At 46.3% G+C, this 17,651-nt stretch overlaps 2 protein-coding genes across 3 annotated transcripts in view; one reads left to right on the forward strand and one right to left on the reverse strand.

Moving 5' to 3' along the window:
- Positions 1–12: 12 nt before the first annotated feature.
- LOC110498965 (metastasis-associated protein MTA3) lies at positions 13–10,738 on the reverse strand. The gene is made up of 14 exons (XM_021575705.2): positions 10,271–10,738; positions 8,693–8,760; positions 5,596–5,689; positions 5,292–5,430; positions 5,061–5,124; positions 4,830–4,947; positions 4,636–4,738; positions 4,450–4,549; positions 4,139–4,327; positions 3,865–3,939; positions 3,662–3,720; positions 987–1,105; positions 655–812; positions 13–491 (listed from the first exon to the last, which is right to left on the reverse strand). Exons 1-14 carry the CDS (start codon positions 10,296–10,298, stop codon positions 246–248), a joined length of 1,560 nt encoding a protein of 519 aa, XP_021431380.1. The 5' UTR covers positions 10,299–10,738; the 3' UTR covers positions 13–245.
- Positions 10,739–10,936: 198 nt separating this feature from the next.
- The window catches only part of LOC110498967, a 29,785-nt gene continuing 23,070 nt past the window's right edge, over positions 10,937–17,651 (forward strand). Inside the window, exon 1 of one of the 2 annotated variants that reach the window (XM_036955771.1) lies at positions 10,937–11,035. In XM_036955771.1, coding sequence (XP_036811666.1) covers positions 11,015–11,035 — 21 coding nt within the window. In that variant the 5' untranslated portion in view covers positions 10,937–11,014. The remainder of the gene's footprint in view (positions 11,036–17,651) is intronic. The other variant, XM_036955772.1, reaches the window with a different exon arrangement.

Here is a 17,651-nt window from a genome sequence, read left to right on the forward strand (position 1 = left end):
GAAACCCAAAAGTCATGAGGACAGGCAGTCTTTATTGAAACCGGGGAGAATACAAAAACCAAAATAATAATAATAATATAATACAATATAACAAAAACAGAGAGAGAGACAGACAGGGAGGGGGGGGGGGGGGGGGGGGGCGGAGACAGCGAGGTGGGGTGAAAAGGGGGGTGTCAAGGTGAAGGAGGGGGGCGGTGTGTGTGTGTGTGTGTGTTCGTGCGTGTGTGTGTGTCATGAGGCAGAAGTTAGGAATTGAAGGAGCTCTTACACTCTGCCTTTATGGCGCCACAGTTAATGGGCACAAAGGGGCGCCGCGCAGCGCGTCGCAGTCTGATGATGTCGCGGCACATGTGGCGTGCCAGCTTGGTGAGGCGGGTGGCCTGCAGCAGGAAGGCCTGCTTGGTCTTTGTGGAGGACTTGGGGCTGCCGCTGTTACGCACCGGCACCATGTGACTGGACTGGCGGGGGCCATGGCCGCGCGACCGAGGCTCCTAGAGAAGGAGAGAAGGCACACATGAATACCTGTTCTCCATGACCAAGAAGATCAACTGTTCTGAACTTTCAGTAACATTGTATAAGCAGAATTTGGTTTTATGTTGAGTGGTGTACAATATTAAAGAGGACGTGTGGGGGTAATTAAAGGTGAAGTCTTACGTTGGGCACAGGGCTTGGTGGGGTCTTCTCCTCAGGCACCTCCGCTCTGCTTGGCATCTTAAGGCCACCGTACTTCTTCCAGTACATCCAGCACGAGACACACAGGCGACATTGCATGTTGGGCGGCCCCCACGAGTACCACTGGGCTGATTGCATTGCTGTACACACACACACGTATATAAGGACTCATACACCTTATCAATGCATAATCAATAAACATGATCAATATCTAACAGTCCATCAATATGTTTCCTCTCAAACACTGTTCATCAGTCTCATCAGGGATGGAGAGCTGGATGGATGGATGGATGAAGGGAGGAAAGTGTACTTACAGTAGCAGCTCTCGCAGGCCCGTCCTCCCCCCGCTGCATGGTAGGCTCCAGGCCCCGCCCCATTCACCGTCGCCATCTTCCCATTGGTCACTGAGATCTGGTTAGGGTTGGGCTTATTGCTGCGAAACGAGAGGAAAGTGGAGACAACAAAGCTTACAATCTCAATCCTATGTAACGACTAAAGACAAACATGTCTGCCCTGCTAGAGCTGCCACCGGTCAACTGTAAGTGCTGTTATTGTGAAGTGGAAACGTCTAGGAGCAACAACGGCTCAGCCACAAAGTGGTAGGAAACACAATCTCACAGAACGGGACCGCCGAGTGCTGAAGCGCCTGTTGTCGGTTGCAACACCCACTAAAGAGTTCCAAACTGCCTCTGGAAGCAACTTCAGCACAAGATCTGTTCGTTCAGAGCTTCATGAAATGGGTTTCCATGGCCGAGCAGCCAAGTGTCGGCTGGAGTGGTGTAAAGCTCGCCACAACTATACTCTGGAGCAGTGGAAACACGCTCTTTTTTTTTTTGTTTGAATTTTACCCCTTTTTCTCCCCAATTTCGTGGTATCCAATTGTTGTAGTAGCTACTATCTTGTCTCATTGCTACAACTCCCGTACGGGCTCGGGAGAGACGAAGGCTGAATGTCATGCGTCCTCCGATACACAACCCAACCAGCCGTACTGCTTACCGCAGTACCGCATCCAACCCGGAAGCCAGTCGCACCAATGTGTCGGAGGCTACACCGTGCACCTGGCGACCTTGGCTAGCGCGCACTGCGCCCGGCCCGCCACAGGAGTCGCTGGTGCGCGATGAGACAAGGAGATACCTACCGACCAATCGCTCCCTAACCCGGACGACGCTAGGCCAATTGTGCGTCGCCCCACGGACATCCCGGTCCCGGCCGGTTACCACAGAGCCTGGGCGCGAACCCAGGGACTCTGATGACATAGCTGGCGCTGCAGTACAGCGCCCTTAACCACTGCGCCACCCGGGAGGCCCGTTTCGTCTCTTGAGTGATGATTCAAGCTTCACTATCTGGCACGAATCTGGGAATCTAAGAATTTGACTGTCCTGCACAGAACCCTGACCTCAACCCCATCCAACACCTTTGGGATGAAAGGAACACCGAATGCGAGCCAGACCTAATCGCTCAACATCAGTGCCCTAATGCTTGTGGCTGAATGGAAACAAGTCCCCACAGCAATGTTCCGACATCTAGTGGGATGCCTTCCCAGAAGAGTGGAGGCTGTTACAGCAGCAAAGGGGGGGACCAACTCCATATTAATACCCATGAGATGTTTGACGAGCAGGTGTCCACATACTTTTGCTCATGTAGTGTATATGGACATTGTGCACCCACACACACAAACATACTAGAGGTCGACCGATTAATTGGAAGGGCTGACTTATTAGGGCCGATTTCAAGTTTTCATAAATCGGCATTTTTTGACACCAATTATGGCCGATTACATTGCACTCCACGAGGAAACTGCGTGGCAGGCTGACCACCTGTTACGAGAGCGCAGGCAGCAATGAGCCATGGTAAGGTGTTATCTAGCATTAAACGTAGCTTATAAAAAAACAATCAATCATAACATAATCGCTCGTTAACTACACATGGTTGATGATATTACTAGTTTATCTAGCTTGTCCATCGTTGCATATAATCGATGCGGTGCCTGAAATTGTGTCACTTCTCTTGCGTTCCGTGCAAGCAGTCAGGGTATATGCAGCAGTTTGGGCCACCTGGCTCGTTGCGAACTGTGTGAAGACCACTTCTTCCTAACAAAGACCGTAATTAATTTGCCAGAAATTTACATAATTATGACATAACATTGAATGTTGTTCAACGTAACAGCAATATTTAGACTTAGGGATGCCACCCGTTCGATAAAATACGGAACGGTTCCGTATTTCACTGAAAGAATTAACGTCTTGTTTTCGAAATGATAGTTTCCGGATTTTACCATATTAATGACCCAAGGCTCGTATTTATTTCTGTGTGTTTATTATATTATAATTAAGTCTATGATTTGATATTTGATAGAGCAGTCTGACTGAGCGATGGTAGGCAGCAGCAGGCTCGTAAGCATTCATTCAAACTGCAATTTACTGCGTTTGCCAGCAGCTCTTAACAATGCTTGCTTCACAGCGCTGTTTATGAATTCAAGCCTATCAACTCCTGAGATTAGGCTGGCAATACTAACGTGCCTATAAGAACATCCAATAGTCAAGGTATATGAAATATAAGTGGTATAGAGAGAAATAGTCCTATAATAACTACAACCTAAAACTTCTTAACTGGGAATATTGAAGACTCATGTTAAAAGGAACCACCAGCCTTCACATGTTCTCTTGTTCTGAGCAAGGAACTTAAACGTTAGTTTTTTTTAAAAATTTTACATGGCACATATTGCACTTTTAATTTCTTCTCCAACACTGTGTTTTTGCATTATTTAAACCAAATTGAACATGTTTCATTATTTATTTGAGACAAAATTTATTTTATTTATGTATAATATTAAGTTAAAATAAAAGTGTTCATTGTTCATTCAGTATTGTTGTAATTGTCATTTATTACAAATATATATAAAAATCGGTATCGGGCTTTTTTGGTCCTCCAATAATCGGTATCAGCGTTGAAAAATCATAATCGGTCGACCTCTAAAACATACACTTACTATGTGGGGATGTAAACCTGTTTCAGTTTGCTCTCTGCCTCTGCTGCCTTCAGTCTCTTCTGCTCGGAGAGAAACAGAGAGGAGAGTTAGACTGCAAGCCAAGGAAACACCAGAGGATAGCTTGGCACTGGATGCTACGTTGTGGCTAACAGCTAAGCTAGCTAGTTAGTTAGCAGGAGTGGTGTAGAGATACCGAGACTTACCTGCTGTACGTATCTGTCTGTTGTCTTCCACATGTAATAATACTCTATTATACTGGTCAGAGACTTCCACGGTAGCTAAAGTGAGAGAAAAGTATTATTAACTCATGTTTTTGATGTCTGTGGGTCAGATCCCTCAAAAAAAAAAGTTGAGCAGGCTGACCAGGGTAATTCTGAACCCAACGTGTCAGACGCAAAACACAGTTTACTATATACACAGGCAATCTCACATGTATGGCTATTCATGAGCACCTGACCTCCACACACACACACTTACAAAGTCTTGTCTTATGTCGTTGAAGTCCTTTCCGTATTTCTCCAGAGCCTCCTCAAACATGGCTGCCTCCGAGGCGCTCCACTCCTCCATCTCGTCCCGACACAGCACCGGCCCACCGGACGGCACCAACACACTCAACGCACTGGACAGGTCGTAACCATGACGATGCAGCGTGTCCATCGCATGGAACTAGACACACACATACACACAGGCAGATCGACCGTTATAGAGTTGATCAGTGGATGTGAGAGGTTACCGTCGTAGACCAACAGCCAAACCCAGGACAATTAAAAATGGTGTGTGTGTCTTACCAGTGTGATGTCTCGGGAGGCGGCAGCTGCACTTGTATGTAGACTGGGCTGTCTGACCGAGCTGCTACAGTCCAGCGCTCTGGCAAACGTTCCCACCGCCCTACAAACACAGTTTTGAGGTCAGGGGCTAGAGATCAAGGAGATCAAGGAACTGAGAGGTCAGGGGTTAGAGGTTAAATGTCATACCGTGCGACCACCAGGAACTGGTCAATCTGTTTGCTGGAGAGAGGACAATCAGGATCCCACAGCTTCTCCTCTAACTTTGACTGGTCCCACTCATCTGATTCCCCTACAAAGAGATTAATACAGTCAGAGGGTGTGAGTGTGTGTAAAGAACGTATGGTAAGTATGTCTGTGTGTGTGTGTGTGTGTGTGCCTACCCTCCTGTAGCATGTCAGGTACATCGGCCTGAAAGCGTGGTCCCACTCTGATCTCTCCTTTATCAGCCAACAGTGTCTTCTGGGTAGGGTCGTAGACCAGCGAGTAGAAGAATGTATCCTACATTAAACACACACACACGTTTTACATTATACACACACACAAAGATGACGCATCGTAGGCATTTTAATGGCAGATGTGGATGCATGGTGCACACACACAAGCCCCCTTACCTCTTTGTCCAGGTAGGAGAGGACAGCTTCAGTCTCATTCAATAATGCCACACTACACTTCCCCCTGAAAAAAAAAAGACAGAAAGAGGAGAGAGATGGCGAGGGGCGAGACAAAGATGGGGGAGTGAAAGGAGAGAAAACGAGCACCGTTGTCTGTGTTAACATGGTTTTATGGCTGGGTGAGTGGGTATGCAGGGGTACTGCCTGTTACAGTAGGGTGTGTGTGTGTACCTGATGTGTGTGGCTGGTAGACTCTCATACTGACGGGAGAGGAACAGTTCTCTGTGGCGTAACTGATGTTTCTGTTTGTCTGTCAGCTCTGCCTCCAACGGACTCTCTTTCTCCTCCTCTTTCTCCTCCTCTAAGTCCTCTGCGCACACACACACACACACACTAAACACGACCGTCTGAACCTGGACCCCTGCTGTAAGGATCAGGAAACTCTCCAGACATTCAGCTACCGCCAGTTGTTACACTACTACACAAAAGCACACATATGGACGGACGGACCAGCCCCACGCACAGAGCCACTTACTCGCATGTTTGTCAGCCAACTGTATGAGGCTGTGTGAGATGTCTCTCCTTCTGTAAAAACACACCACCTTGGCTTCCACATTGCCACTGGCCGTCTGAAGAGAGAGAGAGAGAGAGAGAGACGTAAAGTGAACTCTTAAAACAACAGATTTATCACAATTAAATGATACTCCTCCACATTACCACTGGCTGTCTATGGGAGGGGGAGAGAGAGTATAAACACTTGATTTGAAATGAGAGAGGGGCTGGGACTAAGTAACAAGTCTGAGACGCTGCTCCCTGGCCCAGGAGCCACAACACTGACTGAAAGATGATTTATTTGCAAAGTACATTTTACATTTACGCATATCCAGAATGTTACCCGGTAATATGGCGCTACTAGCAAAAGACAACAAAGAGACAGAAACAGACACAGGAATTTACACAAAGGTTTACATACATTATATACAAAAAACGATACTATACATTGATTGATTGCCTGATTGGTCAGACAGATGTTTTGTCTCCTCTGAGATTAAACACACTGGAGGAAAAGCATGGAGGAGGAGAGAGGGGAGGGAGGTACGGATTAGGGGTGTGAACTTTAAACAAAATTGGGAGTCTTAACATGACGACAAATTCCCTAACCGAAAAACTGTTTTTTCCCCCTTCACAAATTAAAATCACAGTGCAGTTATCACAAAACTACCACTAACAGGTCCCAATCATCATCAGCGGGAACATGAAAAAAATGGACAAATACCTAATGCAATAATGCTGTGACCTTAGCAAGAGGGAAAAAAATATATATACACTGCTCAAAAAAATAAAGGGAACACTAAAATAACACATCCTAGATCTGAATGAATTAAATATCCTTATTAAATACTCCTTTCTTTACATAGTTGAATGTGCCGACAACAAAATCACAAAAATTATCAATGGAAATCAAATTTATTTGGAGTCACACTCAAAATTAAGGTGGAAAACCACACTACAGGCTGATCCAACTTTGATGTCCTTAAAACAAGTCAAAATGAGGCTCAGTAGTGTGTGTGGCCTCCACGTGCCTGTATGACCTCCCTACAACGCCTGGGCATGCTCCTGATGAGGTGGCGGATGGTCTCCTGAGGGATCTCCTCCCAGACGTGGACTAAAGCATCCGCCAACTCCTGGACAGTCTGTGGTGCAACGTGGCGTTGGTGGATGGAGCGAGACATGATTTCCCAGAACGGGTGGGCCAGTCCATAGCATCAATGCCTTCCTCTTGGAGGAACTGCTGACACACTCCAGCCACATGAGGTCTAGCATTGTCTTGCATTAGGAGGAACCCAGGGCCAACCGCACCAGCATATGGTCTCACAAGGGGTCTGAGGATCTCATCTCGATACCTAATGGCAGTCAGGCTACCTCTGGCGAGCACATGGAGGGCTGTGCGGCCCCCCAAAGAAATGCCACCCCACACCATGACTGACCCACCGTCAAACCGGTCATGCTGGAGGATGTTGCAGGCAGCAGAACGTTCTCCAAGGCGTCTCCAGACTGTCACATGTGCTCAGTGTGAACCTGCTTTCATCTGTGAAGAGCACAGGGCGCCAGTGGCGAATTTGTCAATCTTGGTGTTCTCTGGCAAATGCCAAACGTCCTGCACGGTGTTGGGCTGTAAGCACAACCCCCACCTGTGGACGTCGGGCCCTCATACCACCCTCATGGAGTCTGTTTCTGACCGTTTGAGCAGACACATGCACATTTGTGACCTGCTGGAGGTCATTTTGCAGGGCTCTGGCAGTGCTCCTCCTGCTCCTCCTTGCACAAAGGCGGAGGTAGCGGTCCTGCTGCTGGGTTGTTGCCCTCCTACGGCCTCCTCCATGTCTCCTGATGTACTGGCCTGTGTCCTGGTAGCGCCTCCATGCTTTGGACACTACGCTGACAGACACAGCAAACCTTCTTGCCACAGCTCGCATTGATGTGCCATCCTGGATGAGCTGCACTACCTGAGCAACTTGTGTGGGTTGTAGACTCCGTCTCATGCTACCACTAGAGTGAAAGCACCGCCAGCATTCAAAAGTGACCAAAACATCAGTCAGCAAGCATAGGAACTGAGAAGTGGTCTGTGGTCACCACCTGCAGAACCACTCCTTTATTGGGGGTGTCTTGCTAATTGCCTATAATTTCCACCTGCTGTCTATTCCATTTGCACAACAGCATGTGAAATGTATTGTCAATCAGTGTTGCTTCCTAAGTGGACAGTTTGATTTCACAGAAGTGTGATTGACTTGGAGTTACATTGTGTTGTTTAAGTGTTCCCTTTATTTTTTTGAGCAGTATATTTAGCTACTTTACTAACCAGAGCTGTAATGTACAAGGTAGAGTGAGAGGCTTGAAGCAGAGAAGCAGCTCAATTGTGAGTGACGAGGGGAGCAGGGAAGGGGGGGGGGGGAGAGAGAGAGAGAGAGATTGCAACAAAATTCACTCACGCTGATAGACTAATTAATAGCAGCCTACCTGTTTGGCTCTTGGTGTTGTAGCTTGTCCTTATTGTTTAACTTTTAGTTCTGTCATTTTAATTCCATCTATTAGCCTAGATATCTCCTAATATCTTGCCACCCGGAGGCTCTATGACCATAGCCTAGTGTCGGTTTGATGACTTGTGATTACAAACAAGCTACACTCATTAAAAGCAAGAGCACCAGCAGCATATATTATAAATCTGTCTCTCTCTAAGGGAAGCGTGATGTAGCCCATCTACATTGTGAATTCACGTGGAATTTTATGAATTTGTATCGTTTTAGCGGAAAACCGATAGAAAAATGGAGGTTTAAGTGTTAATAAAATGTTTCCGTTGGTCACATCTCTAATACTGATGGAGAGCGAGGGGGAAGGGAGGAAGTGTGCCCATTCTCACCTGCCGATTGAAAATGACAATTGTAGGCAGGTAACATCTGCTGCTACGCATCATATTACACACACAATCTCACATGCACGCGCACACACACTAGCGCAGGGGAGGAGAGGGAAAGTCACAAAACAGACAGGCATTCCACCTATTCCCTCCTCAGGCACATCGGCCAGAGTACTTGAATTACACACACAAACACACACTCCAGGGCGAGCAGTACCTTGTTGAGCTCTTCTATCCGGCGGATCAGGTAAGGGTTGCTGGAGGAATTCTCAAAGAATACATAGTCTGGAAGAGAACAGAATAACATCACATTAACACACAGCCTGCCATATAACCATTACATATATCCATTACAACTACTAGGTGTGCAGGCTTTTATTCCAGCCCTGTTCTAACACCAAATTCAACAACAGGGTGGAACAAACCTAATGGGGCTTAAACCAGTGACCCTGCAGTTAAGGGGCCAGGCCACTGTGTCCTGTCTGTGCCATAAAGATCCAGAACCCTTGGCAGAGGCTGCAGTAGTCAAATGCTGGGAGCCAGGGTACACAGTCACACACACAAAATTCCTTCCGAGAGTTGGTGGTTCAGGTCAGAGTTAAACAAGTCAATCAGATCTGAGTGGCACCTCTACCTATAGAGATGCCTGTCAACCGTCATCAAAATGGCTTGCTACCATACTGCACACACACAGTTCACATCTCTACTCAGAAAGACAGACCATACACAGACAACCACTCTCAACCCATAGCCAGATTACATATTAACAGAGTTGATATAATATCATAGCAATAATTTCATATTGAAGCATTATGAAATATATACAGTGACATCCGGTGGAAAACACATCACCAACAACTAGCTTCAAAATGACAACAAATTAGACATCACGTGACACATTCCAATATTCTGTAGCCAAGTAGAAAAAAATCGTTACATTGTTGCCAGTAAATATTTTCACCCAGCAGCGTGTGTGTATATATATAAGGTGAAATACAATTTCCTTTACCGCCGACTTTTGTTGCACAGATGTTGTGGGATAAGTATCATAAAACAGTAGCTGGCTATCCTCGCAAACGTGAAAGAGTCATTCCCGCGACGCCATCATGAGACAATGTCGGATGCCATCAACAGCTTTCTAACTGTTAGGTGGCTAACCTGGTAAAGCTAACCACATAGCTAGTTATGTAGCCATCCGAATATGAGCAACAGTAAGACGACCAAATAAAGATGTATGGGACATTTCCTTCACACTGTCAAACAATAGAGCGTTATTATAACGGTTACGATAATTAAGTGCATTGGCAACAAAGCCTGCACTTCTAACCAAGGGGGGGGGGGTAGTTGGCTAGTTGCTAGCAAACGCAATAAGGAGCCGTAATACATGGATGCGTGCCAAAAAGGAGCCAAATACAAAGGCACCTATTCCAAACAACAAATTAAATCAAACACGCACACAGCAAATCATGCAATGCATGGCCGTGCATGTGTGGATTAAATGGGATATAAAGTGAAACTACGTGCATAAAGCTAAAGAAGAAAATAGTAAATGTTTATGGTGTAGCATGCGAGCTAAGGGCTAACTGGTATGGCCACGATAGTCGCGAGGCCTGACCCATTAGAATCGCAAATATTGGGAAATCCATGCGTTTCTCCGGGAAATGACAGCACACGTTTGCAAGTATAATATCAGAAATGACACCACAGGTATATATATATAAGATAAAATAACACATTTGCTGCATTGATAAATCTGCATGTTTCGACTTCATTAAAAAAAAACAATGTGACATACCTCCGACCCGGTACATGTTGGCGGCCATTTCTGCCCTCCCGGAGTGTAAAAACACAAACCATAAACTAACCGAAAATAGAATCAATAAATAAAGCAATCAGATGTTTAAATCCTGTGGTCGGTTTTAAAATGCGTTGAAGTTAGAAGGTAAATTGGTGGGGGGGTTGAATGTGGAGTTGAGCGGGAGATTTTGGTGAGGTGCCCCCTATCTGCCTGCCTTCTCACAGTACAATACAGTAGGCAGACAGCCCAACACACAGCCAAAAGACTCTGATCAACCCGAAACCACATTGTTTGTGGGCCGACGCATCGTATATGCTTTAGTTTTCGAGATGATCGGTCCCTGGAGAGGGAAGAGCTGGTTTTTAAATATTGTGTATATGTATTTCTTCTTAACACGTTTCCGTTTGCTGGCAATGTCAATTCTTGCCCATTTTTTCAAAATACATTTATGTTCGCTAGCTGGACCAATAGTGTGCAACTGCAGCCCGCAATTAGGGGCGTTCCTGCATGTGGGCATTATTTTATTTGCAGGAACCCCCCTTCTCCCTCCCTCCCAGCACCCAATTGGTTCCTGCATGAACTGCCCCCCTTGAGCATTACATTTTTAAGTTTATGTGACACTTTCGAATGCACATAGAGCGATCAGTTTCAGGAGCTGTGATAACAGCTTTAGTGGGGGCAGCTACTAAGGCTATACCTAATAGTTCTGGGAGGAGAAGGAGGAAAGCAGTCCCATGGTGGATGGAGGAGTGTGGGGCAATGGTGAGGAGTAGGAACAGGGCATTTACAACTTCCAACATCTGATTCAGTATGAGCAGGCCCTGGTGAGGAGAACTATCTGTCAGGCAAAGAGGTCACGTTGGCGTCGGTTTTGTGACACAATTGGAAGGGCGACACCAGTGGGAGAAGTGTGGGGGATGATTAAGAGGATGAGTGGGGTCAGGAGGGAGTGGGATTATCCAGTGTTGACGAGTGGGGAGGATGTGGCAGTAAGAGATGAAGGCCGAAGCGTTTGTAGAAGTGCATAGCTCAGCAAATTTGTCAGAGGAGGGGCAGGGGGGAGAGAGAGAATGAGAGAGGAGCACCCTGGAGTGCTGGATAGGGGGAAGGATGTAAATGATGCATTGAATGCACCCTTTACCATGGCAGAGATAAGGGCAATAGGTAACACTGGGTTAACTTCACCTGGGAAAGATGAGGTGTGCGATGTTATGTTGGCCCATCTTAGTGATGAGGCACTAGACAAGGAAGCAGAGGGCTAGTATCGCCACATCAGTGTGGGTTCAGAAAGGGGAGGGGTACTATGGACACAGCACTCTGCTTAGAAGCAGAGGTCAAGAAGGAGACTGTTGTAGCTGTCTTTTTTGATGTGGAGAAGGCATATGATATGGAAGGAGGGGTTGTTAATCAAGCTTGATATTATGGTGGTTGGAGTAAGAACGTACAACTGGATAAAGGATTTCCTGTTTGGAAGGTCTATCCAGGTGAGTGTGGGGAAGTCTCTATCAGCTACCTGGTGGATAACGGTACACTGCAGGGGAGCGTGATTAGTCCTCTGTTGTTCTCAATCATGATCGTTGATGTTTACTCTCAGGTCCGGCCGGATATTGGAAGGTCGTTATTTGCAGATGATGGGGCCTAATGGAGGGGAAAAGAGTAAGAAATGTGCCATGCATAATCAGGAAGGTACAGGAAGCAATTGATGAGGTAGAGCGGTGGGCATTAATGTGGGAATTCAGGTTCTCTGTAGAGAAAACTCAGACATTGTTCTTTACCAGGAGGAAGGTCGGAGATGAGGTACGCTTGAGGTTATATGGGAGAAACTTGGAGAGGGTGGGGGCCTTCAGGTTCCTTGGGGTAGACTTTGACACTAGGCTGACCTGAGCAGAACACATTGAGAGAGTGGTGGGAAAGTGTAAGAAGGTACTAAATGTGATGTGCTGTCTGACAGGGAAGGAGTGGGGGTCTGGGCGTTCTTCATTGAGGACCATGAATGTTGCATTGATCTGATCTGTAATAGACTATGGCAGTATAGCATATGGTTCCGCAGCCCCAACCTTATTAGTTAGGCTCATACAGAGGCAAGGACTCAGAATATATAGTGGGGCGTTTCGTCTCTCCCCAGTGGCTGCACTACAGGTGGAGATGGGGGATATGCTATTGCACATTAGGAGACAGCAGCTGGCAAAGAATGATTGGGTCAACCTACAGGGACATGGTGTGCCTCATCCTGCGAAAATAATTTTACAGGCTTGCTGGGTACATGAGCGAGGACAGAACACGAGCTTTGGGTGGGTGGGTAATACCCTAGTTGATCTAGAAGTGTTGGAGGGACTATGGAAAGATTGGGAGGGTGTTGATCCATCTGATTGGTTTAAGAGACATCTGGATACTGTGTATCAGGATTTTGTGGCCATTTACACAGATGGTTCAAAAGATCCAAGGACAGGACGTACTGGGTTAGCATTTGTAGTGCAGGAATGTGGGGTGTCAGTCAGGAACCGTTTGACAGATCATCTGACTGTATATACTGTACGTTAGAGCTGATGGCCATACTGTTGGCCTTGCAGTGGGTGAAGGAAGCCAGACAGAGTAGTTATTTGCTCTGATTCATGTGCAGTGTTGATGAGTCTCCAGTCCTTTAGCTCACGTAGCAGACAAGACTTCCTTTATGATGTACTACAAACCCATGGCAGGATTAGACACATGGGGACACAGATAAGATTTACTTTGATCCCAGGCCATGTGGGGGAGGAGGGGAACAAGGCAGTTGATATACTGGCTCAAAAGGCACTTAGTAGTGGGGATGTTGTAGTTTCAATGAGCAAGGCACCTGCCATGTACCATGATGGTGCAGAGATGGCAGGAGCAGTGGACAAGAGATACTAAGGGCAGGCATTTATTTCAAGTGCAGAGGAAAGTCGGGGGAGGGGAGTACGGTAGGAAGGGACAGAAGAGGGGAGGCTTTTTTTACAAGGTTGAGGGTGAGACACAGCCGTTTGAGTAATACTTTAAATGTGTTAGGAAAGCATCCAACAGGAAAGTGTGATTATTGCCAGGAAACAGAGACCGTGGAGCATGTATTTCTACAGTGTGGGTGTACAGTGTACAGTACAGTGTACTGAGATCTAGTATGAGGGAGAAGGGAATGCAGGAAATTTGTTGAAAGAGTACAACGTCATTAAAGACATAGAGCAATGGGTAAAGTCTACAAAACTTAGTCCACTATGTTTATATAACAGGTTCTACTTTTGGAAACAGAAAACTGTATTGAGATCAAATGTTTCATCGATGAGAAGTTGCAGAATGACGGACAAAATCCATCTCCTTCAATCTTTTCCCACTACCGGCCACTGGGCTTCCTCTCACTACCATATTTAGTAGTGAGTGGAAACACCGAGCGTATCTTACTCATTGTTCTATCTGGCTTTATCATTAGCATGTCATTCCGGGACAGGAAGCTTTAGCTATCATTATTCCAAGTAATAATTTAAGACTACAAAATTCTATAGGGAAGGTATTGTATAGCTCATACAGTCATCAAGACAGGACTCACAAATTGTATTTATCCTGACAAATAAGAAATGCCACTTTATCCCTGCCAATAGGCCTAGTTGGAGTTAGCTACAGATTGTAGCTACACCTGATAATGTGATATAACCAAAGACTGTTGTTATCCATTACGGGACCTTACAGGTTTAACTATACAAAACGCTGCTGTAGATTCTTCAAGATTATTCTTCCTATTTGGTAGTCGGAATAATGGATTGGCAAGAATTTGACACGGGCAACTTTTAGAAGGTTAGTAGGAAAGTTAATCATTTTAACCACCTAAATATATTCACATTCACTGAACATTTAGTATTTTGGAACGCAAAACATGAATTCTTCAGCTGCTTTTTCTATCATCCTTCCTGCAGACTCTTTATTGTTCTCCATACCTTATATTCCAGTGCATCCAACATTATGCATGCCCACCATGCTATTGGGCAGCTTCTGACATTTGAGAACTCATCTGGTCTAGAAGCTAAAAGGGAAAGGAAGCTGGTCATCGTATTGCAGAGCACATTGTATAATTTTTTGCTGAGCTGTTATGAAGAGAAGATTGTATTGCAAGGTACGCTATATGTGTAGGATATGCTGTGTTGGCTAATATGTATATGCAGCTGTAGTTTTTAAACCTCCATTCCAGCATACATGACACACACATCTTTCTATCTACATGCTTTTATTTGGTTTTATATACAAAGTATATGATTGAGTGTTTCTTTAAGCCTGCTGCAAGTTGCTTGAAATGAGACATATGATCGTGCTAACGGAGTTACCTCTTCATATGATCAAGACAATTGGTAACACATGCTGCATATTTCAAGTGCACTCAAAAACAGGTATCTTATTTCAGTCTTTGGGAGCTCATCACACATGATACAGAAACAGGCTCCAGTTTTCATTTGAGGCTGTGTTTACATCCTGTATAGAAGCAGGCCATTAGCTTCCTTCATCACCAGGGGTATGTATGGGAGTTCTGATTGGTTCTGGGTTTAGCAGTTCTGCAAATTTGCCTGATTACACAGTGTTGAAATAGGATCCAAATCAAATTGTATTTATCAAATGCGCCAAATACAACATACCATAAAATGCTTACTTATAAGCCATTAAACAACAATGCAGTTTTAAGAAAGTAGAGTTAAGAAAACATTTACTAAATAAATTAAAGTTAAAAAAAAAATGTTTTAAATAACAATAATGAGGCTATATACAGGGAGTACCGGTACCGAGTCCATGTGCGGGGGTACAGGTTAGTCGATGTAATTTGTCCGGGTAGCCATTTGATGAATTATTCTTATGGCTTGGGGGTAGAAGCTGTTAAGGAGTGTTTTGGACCTAGAGTTGGCGCTCCGGTACCGCTTGCCGTGCGGTAGCAGAGAGAACAGCCAATGACTTGGGTGACTGGAGTCCTTGACAATTTTTTGGGCCTTCCACCACCTAGTATATAGGTTGTGGGTGGCAGGAAGCTTGGCCCCAAGTTATGTACTGGGCCATACTCACTACCATATGTAGCGCCTTACGGTCAAATGACGAGCAGTTGCCATTCCAGGCGCTGATGCAACCGGTCGGGATGCTCTCGATGGTGCAGCTGTAGAACTTTTTGAGGATCTGGAGACCCATGACAAATCTTTTCAGTTTCCTGAGGGGGAAAAGGTGTTGTCGTGCCCTCTTCACAACTCTCTTGGTGTGATTGGACCATGATAGTTTGTTGGTGATGTTGACACCAAGGAACTTTTCCTTTTCCTGTAGTCCACGATCATCTCCTTTGTCTTGCTCACGTTGAGGGGGAGGTTGTTGTCCTGGCACCACACTACCATGTCTCTGACCTCCTCCCTATAGACTGGCTCATCATTGTCGGTGATCAGGTCTACCACAGTTGTGTTGTCAGCAAATTAATGATGATGTTAGAGTCATGCTTGGCCACGCAGTCGTGGGTGAACGGGGAGTACATGAGGAGACTAAGCACGCACCCCTGAGGGGCACTCGTGTTGAGGATCAGCGTGGCAGATGTGGAGTGGGTCTAGGGTTTCCGGGATGATGCTGTTGATGTGAGCCATGACCAGCCTTTCAAAACACTTTATGGCTACCGACGTGAGTTCTACGGGGCAGAGTCATTTAGGCAGGTTACCATTGCTTTCTTGGGCACAGGGGCTATGGTGGTCTGCTTGAAACATGTAGGTATTACTGACTCGGTCAAGGAGAGGTTGAAAATGTCAGTGAAGACACTTGCCAATTGGTTCGCACATCCTGGTAATTCGTCTGGCCCTGCGGCCTTGTGAATGTTGACCTGTTTAAAGGTCTTGTTCACATAGGCTACGGAGAGTGTGATCACACAATCGTCTGGAACAGCTGGTGCTCTCATGCTCTCCTTGAAAGCGGCAGCTCTAGCCTTTAGCTCGGTGCGGATGTTGCCTGTAATCCATGGCTTCTGGTTGGGATATGTACGTGCGGTCACTGTGGGGATGATGTCATCGATGCACTTAAACATGAAGCCGGTAACTAAGGTGGTATACTCCTGTTATGGGATTTTTATGAATAATGACTAAATGATGTATACATTTAACGTAGAATTATAACTAACAGAATTTTACCCTGTCTTTCTAGCAGTGTTAAATAATGTTTGTTCATTAGGAAGGGGTCATGTAGCATAGATCTATGAAGAAAGGAATGTTTGTGGGTGTAGAAAGAGAATGAAGGGGCTCATTAACATATTTTTGAACCGACCTGGCTGTAAATCTGGGGAGATAAGATAAGACAGTGTCACGGCTTTCTTCCTGGGAAGGAGAGGCGGACCAAAACACAGCGTGGTTATAGTTCATGGTTCTTTAATAAGAAAACTCAAACATGAACAAACTACAAAACAATAAACGTGAAAACCGAAACAGTCCCAACTGGTGCATAAAACACAAAGACAGGAAACAAACACCCACAAAATACCCAAAGAATATGGCTGCCTAAATATGGCTCCCAATCAGAGACAACGATAAACACCTGCCTCTGATTGAGAACCAATCCAGGCAACCATAGACTTACCTAGACACCTAAAAGAACACAACCCCATAAATCTACAAAATCCCTAGACAAGACAAAACACATAAATCACCCATGTCACACCCTGGCCTAACCAAAATAATAAAGAAAACAAAGATAACTAAGGCCAGGGCGTGACTGTACCCCCCCCCCCCCCCCCCCGCCCCAAAGGTGCGGACTCCCGGCTGCACACCTAAACCCATAGGGGAGGGTCTGGGTGGGCTTCTGTCCACGGTGGCGGCTCTGGCGCGGGACGTGGACCCCACTCCACCATAGTCTTAGTCAGTTTTTGTAGCATCCTAGGAACGGCGACCCCCGCCTCCGACCTAGGATTGGCAACCCTACTAAATGGCCCCACTGGACTGAGGGCTTCTGGCTGAATGGCGGCTCTGGCGGATCCTGGCTGAATTGCGGCTCTGGCGGATCCTGGCTGAATGGCGGCTCTGGCGGATCCTGGCTGAATGGCGGCTCTGGCGGATCCTGGCTGAATGGTGGCTCTGGCGGATCCTGGCTGAATGGCGGCCCTGGCGGATCCTGGCTGAATGGCGGCTCTGGAGGATCCTGGCTGACTGGCGGCTCTGGAGGATCCTGGCTGACTGGCGGCTCTGGAGGATCCTGGCTGACTGGCGGCTCTGGAAGATCCTGGTGGCTCTGGAGGATACTGGCTGACTGGCGGCTCTGGAAGATCCTGGCTGACTGGTGGCTCTGGAAGATCCTGGCTGACTGGCGGCTCTGGAAGATCCTGGCTGACTGGCGGCTCTGGCTGATCCTGGCTGACTGGCGGCTCTGGCTGATCCTG

This window comes from Oncorhynchus mykiss, chromosome 20 (genome assembly GCF_013265735.2).
Source record: "Oncorhynchus mykiss isolate Arlee chromosome 20, USDA_OmykA_1.1, whole genome shotgun sequence".
NCBI classification, from domain to species: domain Eukaryota; kingdom Metazoa; phylum Chordata; class Actinopteri; order Salmoniformes; family Salmonidae; genus Oncorhynchus; species Oncorhynchus mykiss.